This window comes from Leopardus geoffroyi, chromosome B2 (assembly GCF_018350155.1).
Source record: "Leopardus geoffroyi isolate Oge1 chromosome B2, O.geoffroyi_Oge1_pat1.0, whole genome shotgun sequence".
NCBI classification, from domain to species: domain Eukaryota; kingdom Metazoa; phylum Chordata; class Mammalia; order Carnivora; family Felidae; genus Leopardus; species Leopardus geoffroyi.
This window is the reverse complement of record NC_059332.1, coordinates 41,119,495-41,138,615: the sequence shown is the minus strand read 5'-3', so window position 1 is coordinate 41,138,615 and position 19,121 is coordinate 41,119,495. Positions and strand designations below refer to the sequence as shown.

Below are 19,121 nucleotides of genomic sequence, written 5' to 3'. Positions count from 1 at the left end.
ACAGGCTCCAGGCTCTGAGCCGTCGGCACAGAGCCCGATGTGGGGCTCGAACTCACGGACCGCAAGATCGTGACCTGAGCCGAAGTCGGGCGCTCAACCGACCAAGCCACCCAGGTGCCCCTACCTTCATTTTTCTAAATGTTGTGTGTGCTCATGACCACACCTTCCAGCCTCTCCCTGGTCTACTTCAATCTTTCTGGCTTCCACACCTGACACTCCATGGAAACAAGTCTTACCAAGGTCAGCAGCTGCCTCCTCATTGCTAAAGCTGTCAGAAACATCCCAATCCTTAGCTCCACTGGCTTCTCAATGATGCTTCACTCTGTGGGCCTCTGTCCTCCTGCCTGTAACAACATTCTCGTTTCTTAGCGTCCAGAATGCTGGACCCTATTGGTTCCTCCTCTCTGGAACCTTCTGAGTCTCATCTGTGGACTCTTCTTTCTCCTAATCTCCTAAGTAGCAAGGTGCCATGGGGTTCTCTTCTGGCCATTTTTTCTTTATTCACACACTCACCCTGATCCATTTCATCCATTTCTACCACTTCAGTTACAATGGATATGGTGGTCAGTCTCATTTGCGTCCACATTTTGGTCCTGTGCTTTGGTAGCTGTTTATCATACACTTTGGTTGTCCTACAGGTTTTCAGGCTTGGCAAACATACCCTACACTGAACTCATAATTTCCCTTCAAACCACAACTCCTTCTCATGTTCTCTATCTCAGTGAACCTGGTGTCACTGTCCAGGGTGTCATTCTTTTCTCTCTGCTATAGCCAGTCAATCAGAAGGTCTAACCTAATTGTCTTCAAACCACTCCATTCCCACAATCTCTAGTGCCACCAGGCTAGTGTAGGTCTTCAGTATTTCATGCTTAGATTATGACACCAGCTCCTTAACGTGCCAGATCAAGGTCCTGTATGATTTGGTCCTTGCTCACCTTTCCTGCCTAAGTCTGCTGTATCTCATCTGAACTTGCTTTGCTGTCTCGTCAGTATCACGGTCTCTTCTCTCCCTAGGCTTTTGCACTGCTGTTCCCATTGCTGGAACATTCTTCGCTCAGGCCCTTGCTACCTGGGTAACTCTTCCTTCCCTTAGTAGGTCTCCGTCAGAAGTCACTATCTCAAGGAAACCTTCCCCAACCATCCCATCTGGGTTAGAGGTGTCTTTCTTGAGCCTGGAGCTCTGGATTACTTACTTTTTAAAGAATTTTTAATGTTTTTTTTTTTTTTTTTTTTTTTTTTTTTAATTAAAGAGAGAGACAGAGCATAAGCAGGGGAGGAGCAGAGAGAGAGGGAGACACAGAATCTGAAGCAGGCTCCAGGCTCTGAGCTGTCAGCACAGAGCCAACGTGGGGCTCGAACTCATGAACTGTGAGGTCATGGCCTGAACTGAAGTTGGACACTCAACCAACTGAGCCACCCAGGCAGTCTGGTAGACTGGTAATCTGGTATATTACTTCTACCGGAGTGTCTAAAACAGTGCTCTGTGGCTGTCAGCTTATCTGTCTGCCTCCTGCTCTGCAACTGACTGGTGTAGCCCTGGGGGGTTCTAAAATACTGTTGAAGGCAGGAATGAAGGAAGGAAGGGAGGAAGGAAGGAAACATTTAACACAGTAAGTGATTATGCACCTGTTGAGCGGTATGAACGAAAAGTGCAGAGAAGAGATCTGGGGACACTGGAAAAAGGCTTCACTCTTTTAGGGGCTTTGGGTGGGGGCCTGAAGGACAGGACACATTTCTACCTGTTAGGAAAGCGTGTGTAATGAATGCCCATGTCAGTAAAGACATGGGGCTCACAATGAGTCTGGCCAGTCAGGGAGGTGGGGAGGAGGGGTCAGCTTCACTAAAATGGAGGGTTTTCGACTAGAGAAGCTTAACTAATGGCCAGGGGGTTGTATTTTCTCCTGTGGTGATCGGGAGTCTCAGGTCACCAAGCAAATGTTTTAGGAAGATTACTGTGGTGGAAATCTGCCTTTAGGAAGAGGCAGAAGGCAAATCAATCACCCAGATAATTGCTACATTTGTCCACGTATTAGGGTCAGATTGGGCCTTGGAAATCATCTAAACTCAGTGGTTCTCCATCCTGCTTGCTCTTTAGAATCACTTGGGGAGCTTTTGAAAAATGCTGATGCTTAGACTCCTTTCTCCAGACCGTTTAAATCAGAATTTATGGAGGAGAGGCCCGGGCATCCATATTTTTAAAAAGCTCCCCAGGTGATTTGATTGCATAGCTAGGGTTCCTCATTTTAAAGAAGAGAAAATTAGGGCTCAGAGAGTTTAAGACACAAACTTAGTTCACAAAACCCATCCCTGGCAGAGAAGGACCTACAAGCAAGCTCTGACTGCTAATCCAACTCTTGTTTTCCCCATTACATTGCAGTCCCTCTTAAAGTCTAGCTCAGGGCAAGGATGCAGAAAAGGAGAGAAACAGAAAAGAGTACAGTATAGCCAGCAGGCAGGTACAGTCTGCTTCTTGTTTTCCCCATTACATTGCAGTCCCTCTTAAAGTCTAGTTCAGGGCAAGGATGCAGAAAAGGAGAGAAACAGAAAAGAGTACAGTATAGCCAGCAGGCAGGTACAGTCTGCTTCTTGTTTTCCCCATTACATTGCAGTCCCTCTTAAAGTCTAGTTCAGGGCAAGGATGCAGAAAAGGAGAGAAACAGAAAAGAGTACAGTATAGCCAGCTAGCAGGTACAGTCTGCTTCGCTAAGCAATTTGGCCATGCTCTGAACCTCTATCTCCTAGACTGTGAAGTGGAAACAGTATCTACTTGTAGCCCCAAAGTAAGGATTAGCAGTAATATGGATAGCCCCTGGCATGTACCAGTTGTCAACAATATGATCGTTATTTTTGTTACTATTGGAAAGAATAGATGTGAGACTTTCAAAGACCAATCTATAGGATTTAGTCATTAAAAGTATAGAAGGAGAGGAAAAAACACCTAGATTTTGAAGTCTGGGTGTCTGAAAATCCAGTGGTTCCACAGTAAGGTTGTCAGGCTGCGCTGGAGGGAAAGGAAAGCAGGGAGGGGCAGGGAGGGATTGGGGGGGGGGGGCTGGGTGGTCACTATGGCAACCAACACCTGCAAGCATGGTGGGTGCTGCCCTGGAAGAATTTACAAGCTACTAAATCTGCTAGTGATCTGCGGAGATTTGGACTTAAATTAACATGTTTACTTGTGTTTGGCAGGTTAAACTGTTGTAAACTGCCTCCTTTAATCACTGACTTTTTTTTAAAATTTTTTTTAATGTTTATTTATTTTTGAGACAGAGAGAGACAGAACATGAACGGGGGAGGGGCAGAGAGAGAGGGAGACACAGAATCGGAAGCAGGCTCCAGGCTCCGAGCCATTAGCCAAGAGCCCGACGCGGGGCTCGAACTCACAGACCGCGAGATCGTGACCTGAGCTGAAGTCGGACGCTCAACCGACTGAACCACCCAAGCGCCCCGAATCACTGACTTTTGAATATTAATCTGTTTACAAGAAAGTTTAAATCCTGTAAATTATTCTCTGCATTCAGGGATTTCAGTTGACAGGACTCTTTGGAGAAATGGCTGATTCTAGGTCTGAGGTAATAGGTTTAGGTAATCGGAAGACATGCCCACAGCGTCTTGGGCCACGAAATTCTCAAAGTAGATGCGGCTGTGTCAAAAGTATAGAAGCCGTCTTTAGCAGGCCTCCACTGACCACATTTGGGACATTTTAGGCATCAAAAAGAAAAATAATGAAAGCAACAGAATGCAACATTAACTACAAAAAGAATGCATGATCTTTTAGAGACAGGCACTAAACTATCACAAATGAATTTCTATGTCTGGATTAGCCTCACAATGATGTTGGGCAGGGGGTGGGGGAATTTAGCTGGGGATGGATGAACAAGCACAGCCATGAGTTGATAAGCACTGAAGCTAATTGTGCACAGGGGCTCACTGCACTATTTTGTTTACTCTTGTTCATGTTTAAAATCCCCCATAATAAAATGTTTAAAAATGAATGCAGCCCCCCCCCTCCCCCCCGCCCCAGACAAACTGAGTTCATAGTGTTATTCAGAAAAAGAGAGAGAGAGAGAGAAGGAAAGAAAAAGCTCTTTCTGGAAAAGTCCCAGCCAATAACTATAGGTAGGAGAATACAATTAGAAAATCCCCATTTTGCAACCACCGATGTAATTAATATTCCGGTGAGGCTCAGAGTCTCAAATCACTGGATGAGAGACTGGGAAAGAGGATAGTCACAAGGTCCCAAAGCACCATCCTGGAGATCATTTCTGCTTTACAAAGGGAAAAAATGTACCTTTGAATACCTGGAGGAGAAAAAACCTAGCAGAAGCCACCTTAGCCAAGTGATCACACCAATAATAGGACAGCTCAACATTCTGTGTCTTGCCAAAACTGTTTAGCCTGACTCTGATCGTGAAGTCACAATCAGAGACCTCCACACTGAGGCCATTCTACAAGACAAATGATCTGGGTTGCTGTGGACTAGAGATGTGACAACAGATGATGTCAGTGCTCTCTGGATTCTGGAATGAAACACTGTTGTAAAGGAAATTATTGGGTCAACTGGAAAAAATCTGATACAACTGCAGTGTATTAATGTTAACTTTTTTGGTTGTGATATTGTGGCTGCGTTGAAGGCGGCCCTTTGTTCTTATTAAATAGCTGGTGAAGTATTCAGCGGTAAGGGGTCATGACATTTGAAACTTATTTCAAGATGGTTCAGAGACAAAAGTGTGTGTGTGTGTGTGTGTGTGTGTGTGTGTGTGTGTGTATGTGGGTAGTTGTGGGTGTGTGTGTGAGTGTGTATGTAGAGACAGAGAAACACAAGACACACACAGGTGAAGCAAATGTTGCAAAATATAAACAACAGATGAATCTAGGTGAATGGGTTCACTGTACTCTTCCAAGTTTTCTGTGGGTTTGGGAAGTTTTCACATTACAAAAGGTGGGGTGGGGACTTAAGTTCACCCTACAAGAAACTGGTTACATTGGTTGCCTGCAGGGAACTGGATGGCTGGGGGACAGAAGGAGGGAAATTTTCACTACAGTATATACCTTTCTGTACTTTTTGGATTTTAAACCAAATACATGTATTTTCTATGCCAAAACCAAATAAAATTTATATTTAGAAACTTACTCCTCTGTAGACTTAACTCTTACAGGATCAAAACTTGCTGAATTAAATTTCCCTAAATAGACAAACATGGAAGGTCCCTGGGAATGGTGTTGTTATTGTTGTTGCTGTTTTTAATATTTATTTATTTAAGTAATTTCTACACCCAATCCTGAGATCAAAAGTTGCATGCTTTTCTGACTGAGTCAGCCAGGCGCCCCGGTGTTTTTGTTTATTACAACATTCTATAAAGTAATTTATACAGAAATTTTACACGGAAATTGTAAAGTAAAAAAGAGAGTCACTGTTAAGTGTTCCTGGATGTTCTGGGGGTTCAAAATTTAGATAACACCTCAACATTACTTTTCTAACTATGCGGTCTCCAAGGCTGTGTCCTCCTTACTCCAATACGCCTGATGCAACTGACCTAGTTCCCAATACTTTTTGGCATTAAAGGTCACAAAAAATTACTCTGGAGCTGCCAGTGGAGGCTTCTTGTTACCTCTGGATAACTGAAACTTTTGGGACTCAGACAGACTTTTTTTTTCCTTATCAAGGCATTATTTGTTACACAGGGGTTAAAGAGAGATCATGCCGTAGCTGATTATATAGCATTAATAACAGCAAACATAAAACAGATCAACACATACTGATATGAAAACAATCCTCAAGTTATGGAATTAAGTAAAAACACCCATGGCGTGTTGCAGAGTTAAGCAGACGTCTGCAGTTATTTGTGTCCGTCCGTATGCGTAGAGGCTCTCTCAGGGAGAATACAGAGAAAGAACCTAGACGCGGTGGCAGGCTTTCGGAGAGAAACTTGGGAACTGGCAGGAAGACTTACTTTTCACTCTCAACTCTCTTGGAACTGTTTTTAAGTTTTTACCAGTTGCACATTTTACTTATTTTTTTTTATAAAACATTTATTCATTTTTGAGAGACAGAGAGAGACAGAGCGTGAGTGGGGGAGAGGCAGAGAGAGAGGGAGACACAGAATCTGAGGCAGGCTCCAGGTTCTGAGCTGTCAGCACAGAGTCCGATGTGGGGCTCAAACTCATGAACTGTGTGTGAGATCATGACCTGAGCCGAAGTCGGGTGCTTAACCAACTGAGCCACCCAGATGCCCTGTACATTTTACTTATTTTTAAAAATGCATAAATGTTTTGATAAATGCTGTCCAGATATCATGTCTCCTGTGTGGGGCAAGTTTTTTTTTTTTTATTTTTTTTTTATTTTTTTTTTTTTTTCAACGTTTATTTATTTTTGGGACAGAGAGAGACAGAGCATGAACGGGGGAGGAGCAGAGAGAGAGGGAGACACAGAATCGGAAACAGGCTCCAGGCTCTGAGCCATCAGCCCAGAGCCTGACGCGGGGCTCGAACTCACGGACTGCGAGATCGTGACCTGGCTGAAGTCGGACGCTTAACCGACTGCGCCACCCAGGCGCCCCAGGGGCAAGTTTTTAAAACTAGAAGAAAGTGAGAATAATCTATAAATCTACTATCCAGAGAACTGCTGTTAATGTTATATTGTATTTCTTTCTAATGAAATTTCTGGGTGTTTTATAAGCAAGTGTTTTCTGTTTTCTAATTCAACATATTGTCTCTCCCCATCATTTTTCTAAGAGTGAAAACAAATTATTTATTCAATCTTATACATTTATTTAAAAAAAATTTTTTTAAGTAAGCTCTACACCCAATGTGGGGCTTTAACTAATGACCCTGAGATCAAGTTTCTTATGCTCTACTGACTGAGCTAGCCAGGCGCCCCTCTTTATTATACATTTAAATGCACGTTTTAAATATTTCAAATTTAAATGTACACTTAAAAGATTATTTTGTAAGTCTTTCCCCAAATCTTTAAGTTATTTTTTGAAAATATTTTATTTTATTTTTTTAAAAATTTTCTTTTTTGGGGGGCGCCTGGGTGGCTCAGTTGGTTAAGCATTCGACTTTGGCTCCGGTCAAGATCTGATGGTCCATGGGTTCAAGCTCCGCATCGGGCTCTGGGCTGACAGCTCAGAGCCTGGAGCCTGTTTCAAAATCTGTGTGCCTCCTCCTTTCTGTTCCTCCCCCACTCACGCTCTGTCTCTCTCTCTCTCTGTCTCAAAAATAAATAAACATTAAAAAAAAATTAAAAAAAAGATTTTTTCTTTTTTTTAAAGTAATCTCTAGGGGCGCCTGGGTGGCGCAGTCGGTTAAGCGTCCGACTTCAGCCAGGTCACGATCTCGCGGTCTGTGAGTTCGAGCCCCGCGTCGGGCTCTGGGCTGATGGCTCAGAGCCTGGAGCCTGTTTCCGATTCTGTGTCTCCCTCTCTCTCTGCCCCTCCCCCGTTCATGCTCTGTCTCTCTCTGTCCCAAAAATAAATAAACGTTGAAAAAAATAAAATAAAATAAAATAAACTAATCTCTACACCCAATGTGGGGCTCAAATCTACAACCCTGAGATCAAGAGTCACAAACTCTACCGACTAAGCCAGGCAGGTTCCCCTCGGACACATTTAAAATTTTTTTTTTTTTCAACGTTTATTTATTTTTGGGACAGAGAGAAACAGAGCATGAACGGGGGAGGGGCAGAGAGAGAGGGAGACACAGAATCGGAAACAGGCTCCAGGCTCTGAGCCATCAGCCCAGAGCCTGACGCGGGGCTTGAACTCACGGACCGCGAGATCGTGACCTGGCTGAAGTCGGACGCTTAACCGACTGCGCCACCCAGGCGCCCCTCGGACACATTTTAAATAGCTGCATAGTTTTCATCACAGCCAATCATTCTTCTATTATTAGACATTTTTTATTTTATTTTTATTTATTTTTGAGAGAGAGACAGCACGAGCAGGGGAGGGGCAGAGGTGGGGGGATAGAGGATCCAAAGCTGACTCTATGCTGACTGCAGGAAGCTCGATGTGGGGCTCGAACTCACGGACCCTGAGATCATGACCTGAGCCGAAGTCGGACACTTAACTGACTGAGCCACCCAGGTGCCCCTAGACATTTGGGTTTTTAGAAAACTTTTTAGCAACCAAAGTATAGAAGAGTATCTACAGCATGCTATACTTGAATAAGAAGGGAAGGGTGGCGGGCACCTGGGTGGCTCAGTTGGTTGAGTGTCTGACTTTGGCTCAGGTCATGATCTCCCAGTTGGTGAGTTTGAGCCCCACATCGGGCTTGCTGCTGTCAGTGTAGAGCCTGCTTTGGATCCTCTGTCTCCCTCTCTCTGCCCCTGCCTTGCTTGCACTCTTTCTCTCTCAAAAATAAATAAAAACATTAAAAAAAAGGAAGGGAAATCAGACATAACACATTACATATATCAGCTCATTTGTGTAAAAATAAATGTAGGATAAATAACTAGAAACGAATGAGATCAGTGAATACAGAAGGGTGGAGTGAGGTGCTCAAGGTATACTTTCTGCAGAGCCCTGACTTTTGGGGCCATGCTAATGGGTCACACTTTCAAAAGAAATGAAATAGATATAATCAAGAAGGGTGGTGGGGAAAGACTCCTACAATTAATAAGCAGGACTATATTTCAAATGAATAGCATAACTACACCAAGGGAGGAGGGAAAAGCACTAACCCAAGTAATTTTAGAACACAGTATTTTGACCATATGCCTTTAGGCTAAAGACGGAACTGTAGACTGATGCTGAAGTCTCATTAGTAGGTTTGTTTTTTCATGGTGGTATGGGGTAGCAATTCTGAAACTATTTTCTGTGTACTCTAGGATTGAGCAAATAGATATATCTATATCTATATATCTGTATCCATATACCTATATCGATATATCTGTATCTATATATCTATATTGATCTATCTATATATCTATATCTATATATCTGTATAGATATATCTATACCTATATATACCTTTATATCTATATAGATATATTGTGGAGTTGCCTTTCTCACTGTTAGAAAAGAGGAAACATGGAAGATGTTTGGAAATGGAAAAGAAAGAGAATTGAATAATGAACCCAGTGGTCCTGGATTAGAATAGGAAGTATCAATAGGAGCTCATTGCTTTTAATACAGATTGATATATAAATAGCTACAGATGTTGGGGGTGTGTAAATATATATAAGTCCCAGGTCAGTAGCAATGAACGTGTAGTGCTCAGGTCATAGTTTCTAAATACTGCTCTCCACTAGAAGGAATGAGGCTCCTTAAATAAATGATTGGTTCCAGGGCAGAGTCAGGAAAATAAAAGATAAACACGGAACATCTTGTTTTGCCAGAAATTAAAGAAAGTGCTCAAGGCACAATGGAAATGTGTCAGAAGGACCAGCAGCCAATTTGGAGGGGTGCCCAGTGGCCATCAAAGTAACTTGAGCATCAAGATAAGTGACTACGACAATTTATAACCCCCTGAGTAAAATAAGAACCTCTGAGTCCATACTGATATAAACAAACATGTCAGTAAAAGAGGAAAAGGAAATGCTTTCTTACAGAAGAATGCCAACAATTAATGTAGAACATATGATGGAATCAGAAAATCTCTATTTGGTGGCCATCACAGCAATAGCAGATTCCATAATAATGGATTTGGTCAGGAATTATCAATGGAAACTTAACGTATGTGCAAGTTTGATGAGTGACTGGATACTGACATGGTGTCAAAGTATCTCCTAGAAGAAACTTATTAAGAAGCATCGGACACCATCTTAAGCAAGCGTTCAAAGTTTACACCACCGGGAATGGGACAAATCCACATGATGACGATGTATCATTTCTGCGGCAGTCCTATCAAAAATGTATGACCTGGATCTAATCATGAGGAAACGGCAGAGAAATGTGAATTGAGGGACATTCTACATAAAAATTGGTTTGTACTCTTCAAAAATATCAGGGTCATGAAGGACCAAAAAAGATGGAGGAAATGTTCCAGATTTAAAGACATGATGACACAATTAGACAGTGACCCGGGACCATAAAAACAAAACAATACAAGTTTTCCCCCTTTTGCTGTAATGGGCATTCTTGGGAAAATCAACTAAATCTGGATAAGGTCTGTAGATTAGGTAAAAATGCTGTACTAATGCTAATTTCCTGGTTTTTATTAACTGTACTACCTATGGTTATGTGGGGAAATGTTTCCATTTTTTTCTTTCTTTTTTCTAAAATATTTATTTATTTTTGAGAGAGAGTGTGTGAGTGGGGGAGGAGCAGAGAGCGAGGCAGACACAGAATCTGAAGCAGGCTCCAGGCTCTGAGCTGTCAGCATAGAGCCCGACGCAGGGCTCAAACTCACCAACTGTGAGATCATGACCTGAGCTGAAGTTGGACGCTTAGCCGACTGAGCCACCCGGGCGCCCCAAATGTTTCCGTTTTTAGACTGAAGTCCAAAGTATTTAGGGCTAAAGAGGCATCATGCCTACAATTTACTCTCAAAATTGTGTGTGTGTGTGTGTGTGTGTGTGTATGGGGGGGGGGCAAGGGGAGAGAAAGAGGAGGATAAAACAAATGTACTAAAAAGTTAACATTTGGGGAATCTTGGTGAAGGGCAAATGACAATTCTTTATACTCTTCTTGCAACTTTGACTTTTCTAGAAGTCTGACATTATTTCAAAACACACCCACGCACAACCTCTGACACTGAAAGTAATACACTGAATGTCCTTGATCATAAATAATCTGTTTCCTTAGGACTCTTAGTGGAATGACTAAGTCAAAGGTATACAGTTTGAAAACTATCGATGTACCCAGCACGGAGAGGTTTTTGAGTACATCTAAATATGGAGGAGGGGCGCCTGGGTGGCTCAGTCGGTTAAGCGTCCGACGTCAGCTCAGGTCTGATCTCACTCTTTGTGAGTTTGAGCCCCACATCGGACACTGTGTCGATAGCTTGGAGTGTGGAGCCTGCTTCGGATTCTGTGTTTCCCTCTCTCTCTGACCCTCTCCTGCTCATGCTCTGTGTCTCTCTCTCTCTCTCAAACATAAATAAACATTAATAAATAAATAAATAAATAAATAAATAAATAAATAAACATGGAGGAGCAAGGCAGTGGAAATGGAGGACGAAACAGGGTCGACCACAGAGGTGAAGGCGGGGTGTGGAGCTGGAACTATGGACAGTGCTCAGGATGAGCGTGAATTAGAAGCGAGAGGAGGAATTCAAGGATCCACAGATAGGGGTTCAGGACCAAAGCTGATGACATTTGAGACGATTTTTAGAAACATAATCCTTCTGTGGGTTTACCAACTGCCCACGGTAATTTTGGATCCCTCCCTCTGTATACATCCCTCCCGTGCAGGGCAGTTACCCACTGATGAATCGTACTGAGTCCCTGAGCCTTTCTGACTGACACCCAAGAAGCAGTCACAACGTCTCCACCCAGTCCATAGTTACATGACCTAGCGGCTTACTATATGATGTAAGTAAATAATCTACCATAAGCTTTCATTTTAAATGCCTGTCATACATTTCATCAAGTATATGTATTAATTGGCTCTCATCGAGTATTTGCTATTTGCTGTTAGGGACTACGTTAAGTGCTTTGTGTGGATTATCTCATTTAATCCCCCCAATAACCCCATGGGAATATATGTCCATTTCGCTGATGAAGAAAATTAAGTCTAGAGAGGGAAGTTAAAGTAAGACTTGCTCTACGTCATAAAGCTTAGATTCAAATCCATAAGACTGACTCTAGAGCCCCACTCCAAACCACAATGCTATGATAAATTAATGCTATGATAAAATTAATAAAAATATTAATTAAGGGGGTGTCTGGGCGGCTCAGTCAGTTGAGTGTTCGACTCTTGATTTCGGCTCAGGTCATGATCCCAGGGTCATGAGATCGAGCCCTGCATCGGGCTCCTTGCTGAGTGTGGAGCCTGCTTAAGATTCTCTCTCTCCCTCTGTGCCTCCCCTCCCCCCTGCTCGCACACACACTCTCTCTCTCTCTCTCTAAACTAAAAAAATAAAATAAAAAGTAAAAAACAAATCTTTCTAATTAGGAAGAAAAAAAGGCAATCAATCACAAGTTGAAAATTGTTAATGAAAAAAAGAATTGTTAATGAGGGGCGCCTGGGTGGCTCAGTCGGTTAAGCTCAGCTCAGGTCATGATCTCACGCACAGTTTGTGAGTTTGAGCCTCACATCGGGTCCCTCGCTGATAGCGTGAAGCCTGCTTGGGATTCTGTCTCTCCTTCTCATTGCCCCTCTCCTGCTCTCTCTCTCTCAAAATAAATAAATAAACTTAAGAAAAAAAAAAAAAGAGAGTTGTTAATGAATAAATTGGGAGCTTAGGATGAAAATGATATTCTGTGAAATACACATTCCATTTTCCTTTTCTGGAATCATCCCAACATGTGTGCGATAAAGCAAATGTACCTGACAGAAGAACTGCTGCTGGGTTCCCGCTCCAGGGGTGTTACTGAAGGTGCTGGTAGATTTGGAAGAAGAAACTGGAAGACGATGAGACGCACTGACCGGTACTGGAGTCCTGTTTGGCTGGGTCAGCTGATCTCCCGTGAAGTTTGATCCTGACGCACCCGACTGAACCGCAGACCCAAGACTAGGATGGGCAGTGCTGGATGAGCTGACGACAGGGAACCGACTAGGTCCTGACATGTTGGTCACCGAGGGCATGGTGGTGAAGCCAGGTCTCCCTTGGGACACACTGCTCTGCCCAGGTGACAGGTGTAATACGGTTGGTGACGCTTGCTGCAAGGGCATCTGTCCACCAACAATCTGAGGAGAGGCATGATTGACAATCACTGGGCTTCCAGAGGCGGCAAACGTTTGCCCAGACACCAGCTGGACGGCGGCATTCTGGTTGTTCAGCATCTGTCCAGAATATGCTTGGTTGGTCCTGAGCATGTTGGAAGAGTTTCTGTTCAACATGACATGCTCTGAGGCCACTTGGCCGGAGATGAGCTGAGAAGGTTGAGTCTGAAGCAGTTGCCCATTTATGGTCTGGACATGATGTACCGAGTTGGAACTGACAGAAAGGCTTGTGGGTATGAGGAACTGACTTTGGGGTGTGTGAGGCTGGCCCATGGGAGAATGAATAACGATACTACCCCCAGCGCTGCTCACTGCCTGTGAGGTGACTGGTTTCCTTGTGTTCTGTTGGTTTACGATGTTCACAGACATGTGCGGACCAACTACGGAGCCCTGGGGTGAGCTGGCGGAGGCAAAGGAGATCCCTTGTTGAACGTGGTGCTGCTGTATTCCCAAATTGTTCACATTGTACGTATTCTGCTGACCCATCTGGATAGGCTTTGGCTGGATATTGATCGGGACTTTATTTGAATTTGGTGCAAGACCCCTCTGTATGATGATGTTATGCACAGGTAGAGACGTCTGAAAATTTGTGCTGTTAAATGGAACGGTAACAGGCTGTGCTACGGGACTGGAACTGGAGCTCCCAAACAAGGAGTTGCCATTGGGAGTCTGTCTGTGAACCAGGAGTCCTCCACTCACATTTGATGGGGCTTGCTGCCCGCTGCCCTTCAATATGATTTGAGATCCGTCTAGGTTATTAATAGTCATCATGGAGGGTTGATTACCAAATGAGCCAATTAGCTGTATCTGACCCGAACCGCTAATCTGACCACTATTAGACAGATGCTGGCTGGGCACACTGATCCCCACGTGTTGCATAAAGCCATGTTGCACCCCCACCGTATTGCTTGCAAATGATGCTCCAACAGGCACGTGAGTCACCCCTATAGGCTGCAGCGTCTGACCTGAGTAATTCGAAACATTAGAAGCCTGAGTAAACGATGCTGATGAAGAAGGATGAAGCTGGGCTTGTGCAAACTGTTGGCTTGAACCTATACTGGCGTCCAAATATGCCTCTTCTGCCAATGTCTGTTCAGTGATATTGGCCTCCTGCAGGGATTTCTGAAGAATGTCGAAAGGTTGGTCCTCACTGAGATCGGGAAGAGGAGAAGACTCAAGTTCATCTTCAAGAAACTGAAGGCTACTTGAAAGTGGCAGTCCATCACTGGGCCCTTCTCCAAGCTGGTTGCTTACGGCTTTGAGGGATGACTTAGGATCAGCATTCTAAAAAACATACACAAGTATGTTACCTGGCATATCCAACCTTTGAAAGAAGCTCTTAAAACAACACAACACAAACCTCACTTTTGAATAGAATAAAGCCTAACAGGCACAGCTCTTCAAAGTGCTCAGCTTATTCTGATACTGAATTTCCTTCGTGATGACGTTCTACATTATTTCTGTAAGCGTACACATTCAGCGCTCTGGTAAATTAGTTCATAGAAAATAGATACATAACAGGATCATACTGATGACCACCTGGAGTTTAGCTCCATTTTTTCAGATACTCACAAAGGCTTTATTTTTCAGGACTGCTCCCAGTCCAGGGCTTGAGTGAGACTCGGCCCAGGGTGTGTAAGCATCCAAGAAATAGCCATGTCTAGTCCTTTGCACGACAGGAATCTAAGTGAATTTGGGGAGTTCTGGGTACTGTTCTGTTAGAGGTCCAGAAGGTATCCCAGATTCAGCCCTGTCATTCCGGGCTTCTCAGAACATGTCTAGTTCTATCCCTACCACCCCAGGCAAGACCAGTCCAGATGAAAACAAGCTTCCCACGTGAGTGAGCGGTCATTCGATTTCTTAGAAGGAATCCGCTTATTATGCCGCTTTCAAAACGATTTCAGTGTCCTATTCAAAAGTAAAAGTCCATCAACATTTTAGTCATCAAGCACCCACTTGTGTGTTAGTTTCTATCCTTAAGGAATCCTTAGGAATGGGCATTCCAACTAGAGACAACACAGGCATATGAAGAGAAACGAACGTGATAAATAAGATCTACTCCACTGTCTAGCAGTTTTTCCTGGGACATGTCAAACTTTATAAAAGAAAAGATACGGAATCCACAGGTAGGGAGATCACAAATGTACTTCACACTACTGAACTTAAAAATGGTTAAGATAGTAAATTTCATAAGTATTTTAATGCCACTGAACATTTAAAAAAAAGATGAAGAAAAAAAACTAAAAACAGGTCAATGCAACCTTGCAAAAGTGTAGAGATTCTCATAGATGATGGGAAGAACTAGGTAGAAAACCGAAGACTAGATCATTTGACCCTCAACCCTCAACAGTTGAAGCAGGACCAATGCGGTAGGACTTGAGGAGTCCTCCGAAAGGAAATGGGGAAAGCAAATGAAAGCAAGGAGATGTTTTTTTTTGCGGAACAATATCTAGACAACAATGGATATCTCCTGAATGGTCATACACAGTTTAATGTTTTTACAATGTACAAATTAACAGGCCATAAGTTTAAACGGCCATCCTTGAAAAATATTTCTACTGAAAAAAAAAATTTCTACCTCCCCTCCCATGATGTAATAGAAATTCCCAATAAATACATACTGGCAGTCTGAAAAGTCAGAAGTCATACTCACATGGAAGGGGGAGAGTTGGTAAATAAAAATCATTCACGTCAAGGGACAGGCTAAATATCTACCTTATGTGCTTAATGGCACCACATAAAATTATTACTCGTTCAGAATGAATTTCAAAAGTGCTACTGATTCACAAGCCTTACAGGAGATCAGTGTTGTAACTTCAAAGCCACCTGTAGCATGTGGACATGTCATACATCCTATGATCTGACATAACTTACACACACTCAAATACGTGAAAGAACTCTGCACTCCCAAGGGCTTTCTGAATACCATTCCATGTCATAGATGAAGGAAATAAAGGCCCTGATGATAACTTAATCTTTATTGAGCACTGTACCAAGTAATTTCCCTGGACTAGTCAATTAATGTTAACCAACCTAGGAAGTAGTTCTGTTATTCTCCTGGTTTCATAAATAAGGAAACTGAACTCTATAGAGATTTAGTGACATATCCAAGGTGACAGGGCTAGGAGGTGGCAGAGTGAGGATTCACACTTGGGGCAGTCTGACTCTGGGCTACCATCCATGATGGAAGAAGGCACTTGATTAAGATAGGCTTGAATGTAGTCATCTGGACATAGTCTGTAGGCAGGACTACCCTATCCCCCAGGTCAGGTTTCTTGTCTGGACACTCCTAGAGCTTGAGAATATGGAATCCAGAATTGGTGATCTGAGGGAGAATCCTAGCTCTCCAACTCCTGGCTGTATAATTTCGAGCAAGTACTAACCTCTCTGTGCTTTAGTTTCCTCATCCATAAAACAGAGATCATAATAGAACCTATTTCTTGGAGTTATCACGTGTATTAATGAGGTTAATCATGCTAAACAGTTGGTGCCAAGAACATACTAAATGCTCAGTGATTTTCAGTCATTAATTTTTTTTCTTGTTTTAAGATGAAAATGTTTGTAATGAAGAGTAATTTCTTTAAAGCTATGTAACAAGTCCCTAAACATCCTAATATGGCTTTTTTAGGTTATAAGTCAGGAAAATGGCAAAGTAAATCTCATATAGTTTATCTTAATTGACTAAGTTAAAAGGAGACAATGTCAACACCATTCGGTAGATTTCCTTCCATGCCAATTATAAGAGACAAGGTAATAACTCCCATCAGGATCCAAAGGCGATTGAAGCCTCCGGACACAAGGCAGCAAGGAGGGAGAAACACTTGACCACTGAATTCAGCTTCCAATACTCACACTGGAGTTGGCGAAAATTGAATTTGAATTGGCTGCAGAATATCCTGTGCTAGTTGAGTCATCATTGCTCTGCAAAGGTACAAATTCAATAAGGTGATTACTTTAATTGTAAAGAAGGAACAAAATTCATATCTGTGATGTTCAAAGTATTACTTACAGATTTATTACTAGGTCCGTGTAGAAAATAGTTCAATGCTTGTGGGTCTCTGGAAAACAACAACAAGGAAAGGAAATCAGCAAATAAATACATAACCTGTATTTAGGATTCATTCTCACTAGGGTCAAAAGAAAATGACATAGCCTGAGTAAAATTCTCTCCCTGTTTTTAAACGATTTTATTAGTTTTTTTGTTTTGTGGGTGTTTTTTTTTTTTAGTTTATTTATTTATTTATTTGGAGAGAGAGAGAGAGAGAGAGAGAGAGAGAGAGAGAGAAAGAGAGAGAGAGAGAATCCCAAGCAGGCTCCATGCTATCAGCACAGAGCCTGATGTGGGGCTCAATCTCATGAACCACGAGATCATGGCCTGAGCCAAAATCAAGGAGTTGGATGCTTAACTGACTGAACCACCAAGGCGCCCCTATTAGTTTTTTGGTTTTATTATTGATTTTCCTGATGTTGTTCCATTTCCTATTATTACATATTTCTGTCTCTGGGATTTGTTAGAAAGTAAATTTAATAAAGGATAACCTAAGTATGAACCCTATCATATCCAAATATCTTTGTTAATCTATGTTGATTATTTATTTATTTATTTATTTATTTATTTATTTAAATGTTTATTTATTTTTGAGAGAGAGAGATAGAGAGAGCATGCATGTGAGAGCCAGGGAGGGGCAGAGAGAGACAGAGATCTGAAGTGGGATCTGTGCAGACAGCAGAGAGCCTAATGCAAGGCTTGAATTTGCAACCTGTGAGATTATAACCTGAGCTGAAGTCGGATGCTTAACCAACTGAGCCATCCAGGTGCCCCTTGATTTTTATTTTAAAAACCCACCCAGCTTTTTTATTTTTATTTTTTTTTAATATGAAATTTATTGTCAAATTGGTTTCCATACAACTCCCAGTGCTCATCCCAACAGGTGCCCTCCTCAATGCCCATCACCGACTTTCCCCTCCCTCCCACCCCCCATCAACCCTCAGTTTATTCTCAGGTTTTTTTTAATTTTTTTTTTTTTACATTTATTTATTTCTGAGAGACAGAGAGAGACAGAGCACAAGTAGGGGAGGGGCAGAGAGAGAGGGAGACACAGAATCCAAAGCAGGCTCCAGGCTCTGAGCCATCAGCACAGAGCCCAACACAGGGCTCGAACTCACGAACCGTGAAATCATGACCTGAGCTGAAGTCAGACGCTCAACCCTGAGACACCCAGGCGCCCCTATTCTCAGTTTTTAAGAGTCTCTTATGGTTTGCCTCCCTCCCTCTCTAAGTTTTTTTTCCCCTTCCCCTCCCCTATGGTCTTCTGTTAAGTTTCTCAGGATCCACATATGAGTGAAAACATATGGTATCTGTCTTTCTCTGTATGACTTATTTCACTTAGCATAACACTCGCCAGTTCCATCCACATTGCTACAAAAGGCCATATTTCATTCTTTCTCATTGCCAGGTAGTATTCCATTGTATATATAAACCACAACTTCTTTATCCATTCATCAGTTGATGGACATTTAGGCTCTTTCCATAATTTGGCTCTTGTTGAAAGTGCTGCTATAAACATTGGGGTATAAGTTTAAATTTTAGGTAATGTCTACTCCCAATGTAGGGCTTGAACTCATGCCCCTGAGATCAAGAGTCACACGCTCCACTGACTGAGGCAGCCAGGTGCCCCCCAAGCCCACCCAGTTTTAATATGCTAGCTTAGTAGGTTGTTTTAGTACGGCAAACCTTACACATCTGATTCACCCTGGTTCTGGAATGAGCATCTTACCCAATAAGATCAAGGAGACACGAGTCGTCGTCATCATCCATGACAACTACGCAAAAGGAATAAGAGAACGCTGGTTAGAAAGCAGATTAAAGCCAGTCGCGCCAACGCAACACAAAAATACACTCTATACTTTCCTAAATAACTGTGTAATTCATGGAAGCTTTTTCTTTAACTGCTTGTTTTTAATGGGAGTTTTTTTTTTTTAAATTTTGTGGTTATTCAAGAGACTAAATATTCAATTTAAGTTGTTTTTATTGAACACAAACCCTTAACTTACAAGTCATAAAGGAATCTAGATAAATCAAAGATAGTTGGCGGCAATCCTTCCCACACACAGATTCCCCAAAGGGACCGTACCAGGAACAGGAACTTCCTCAAAACATATCGTGCAAAAGGGGAGAAAATAGTATTTGTTTTAGAGAAAAATCTCATGCATCCAAGAGGTGTTTGAGTTTTATGACCGAGTGTTTCCAAACACGGTGAGCAATGTGGATTTCTTGCCATAGTTTGGCTCTCT

At 42.5% G+C, this 19,121-nt stretch overlaps 1 protein-coding gene across 5 annotated transcripts in view; it reads right to left on the bottom strand.

Annotated features, from left to right (window-relative positions):
- BICRAL (BICRA like chromatin remodeling complex associated protein) overlaps positions 1-19,121 on the bottom strand; it is a 107,219-nt gene that overhangs the window by 22,197 nt on the left and 65,901 nt on the right. For all 5 annotated transcript variants that reach the window (XM_045498243.1, XM_045498245.1, XM_045498244.1 and 2 more), the window contains 4 exons: positions 18,605-18,650; positions 16,837-16,885; positions 16,680-16,748; positions 12,432-14,111 (listed from right to left, as the gene is read on the bottom strand). In XM_045498243.1, coding sequence (XP_045354199.1) covers positions 12,432-14,111; positions 16,680-16,748; positions 16,837-16,885; positions 18,605-18,645 — 1,839 coding nt within the window. In that variant the 5' untranslated portion in view covers positions 18,646-18,650. The remainder of the gene's footprint in view (positions 1-12,431; positions 14,112-16,679; positions 16,749-16,836; positions 16,886-18,604; positions 18,651-19,121) is intronic.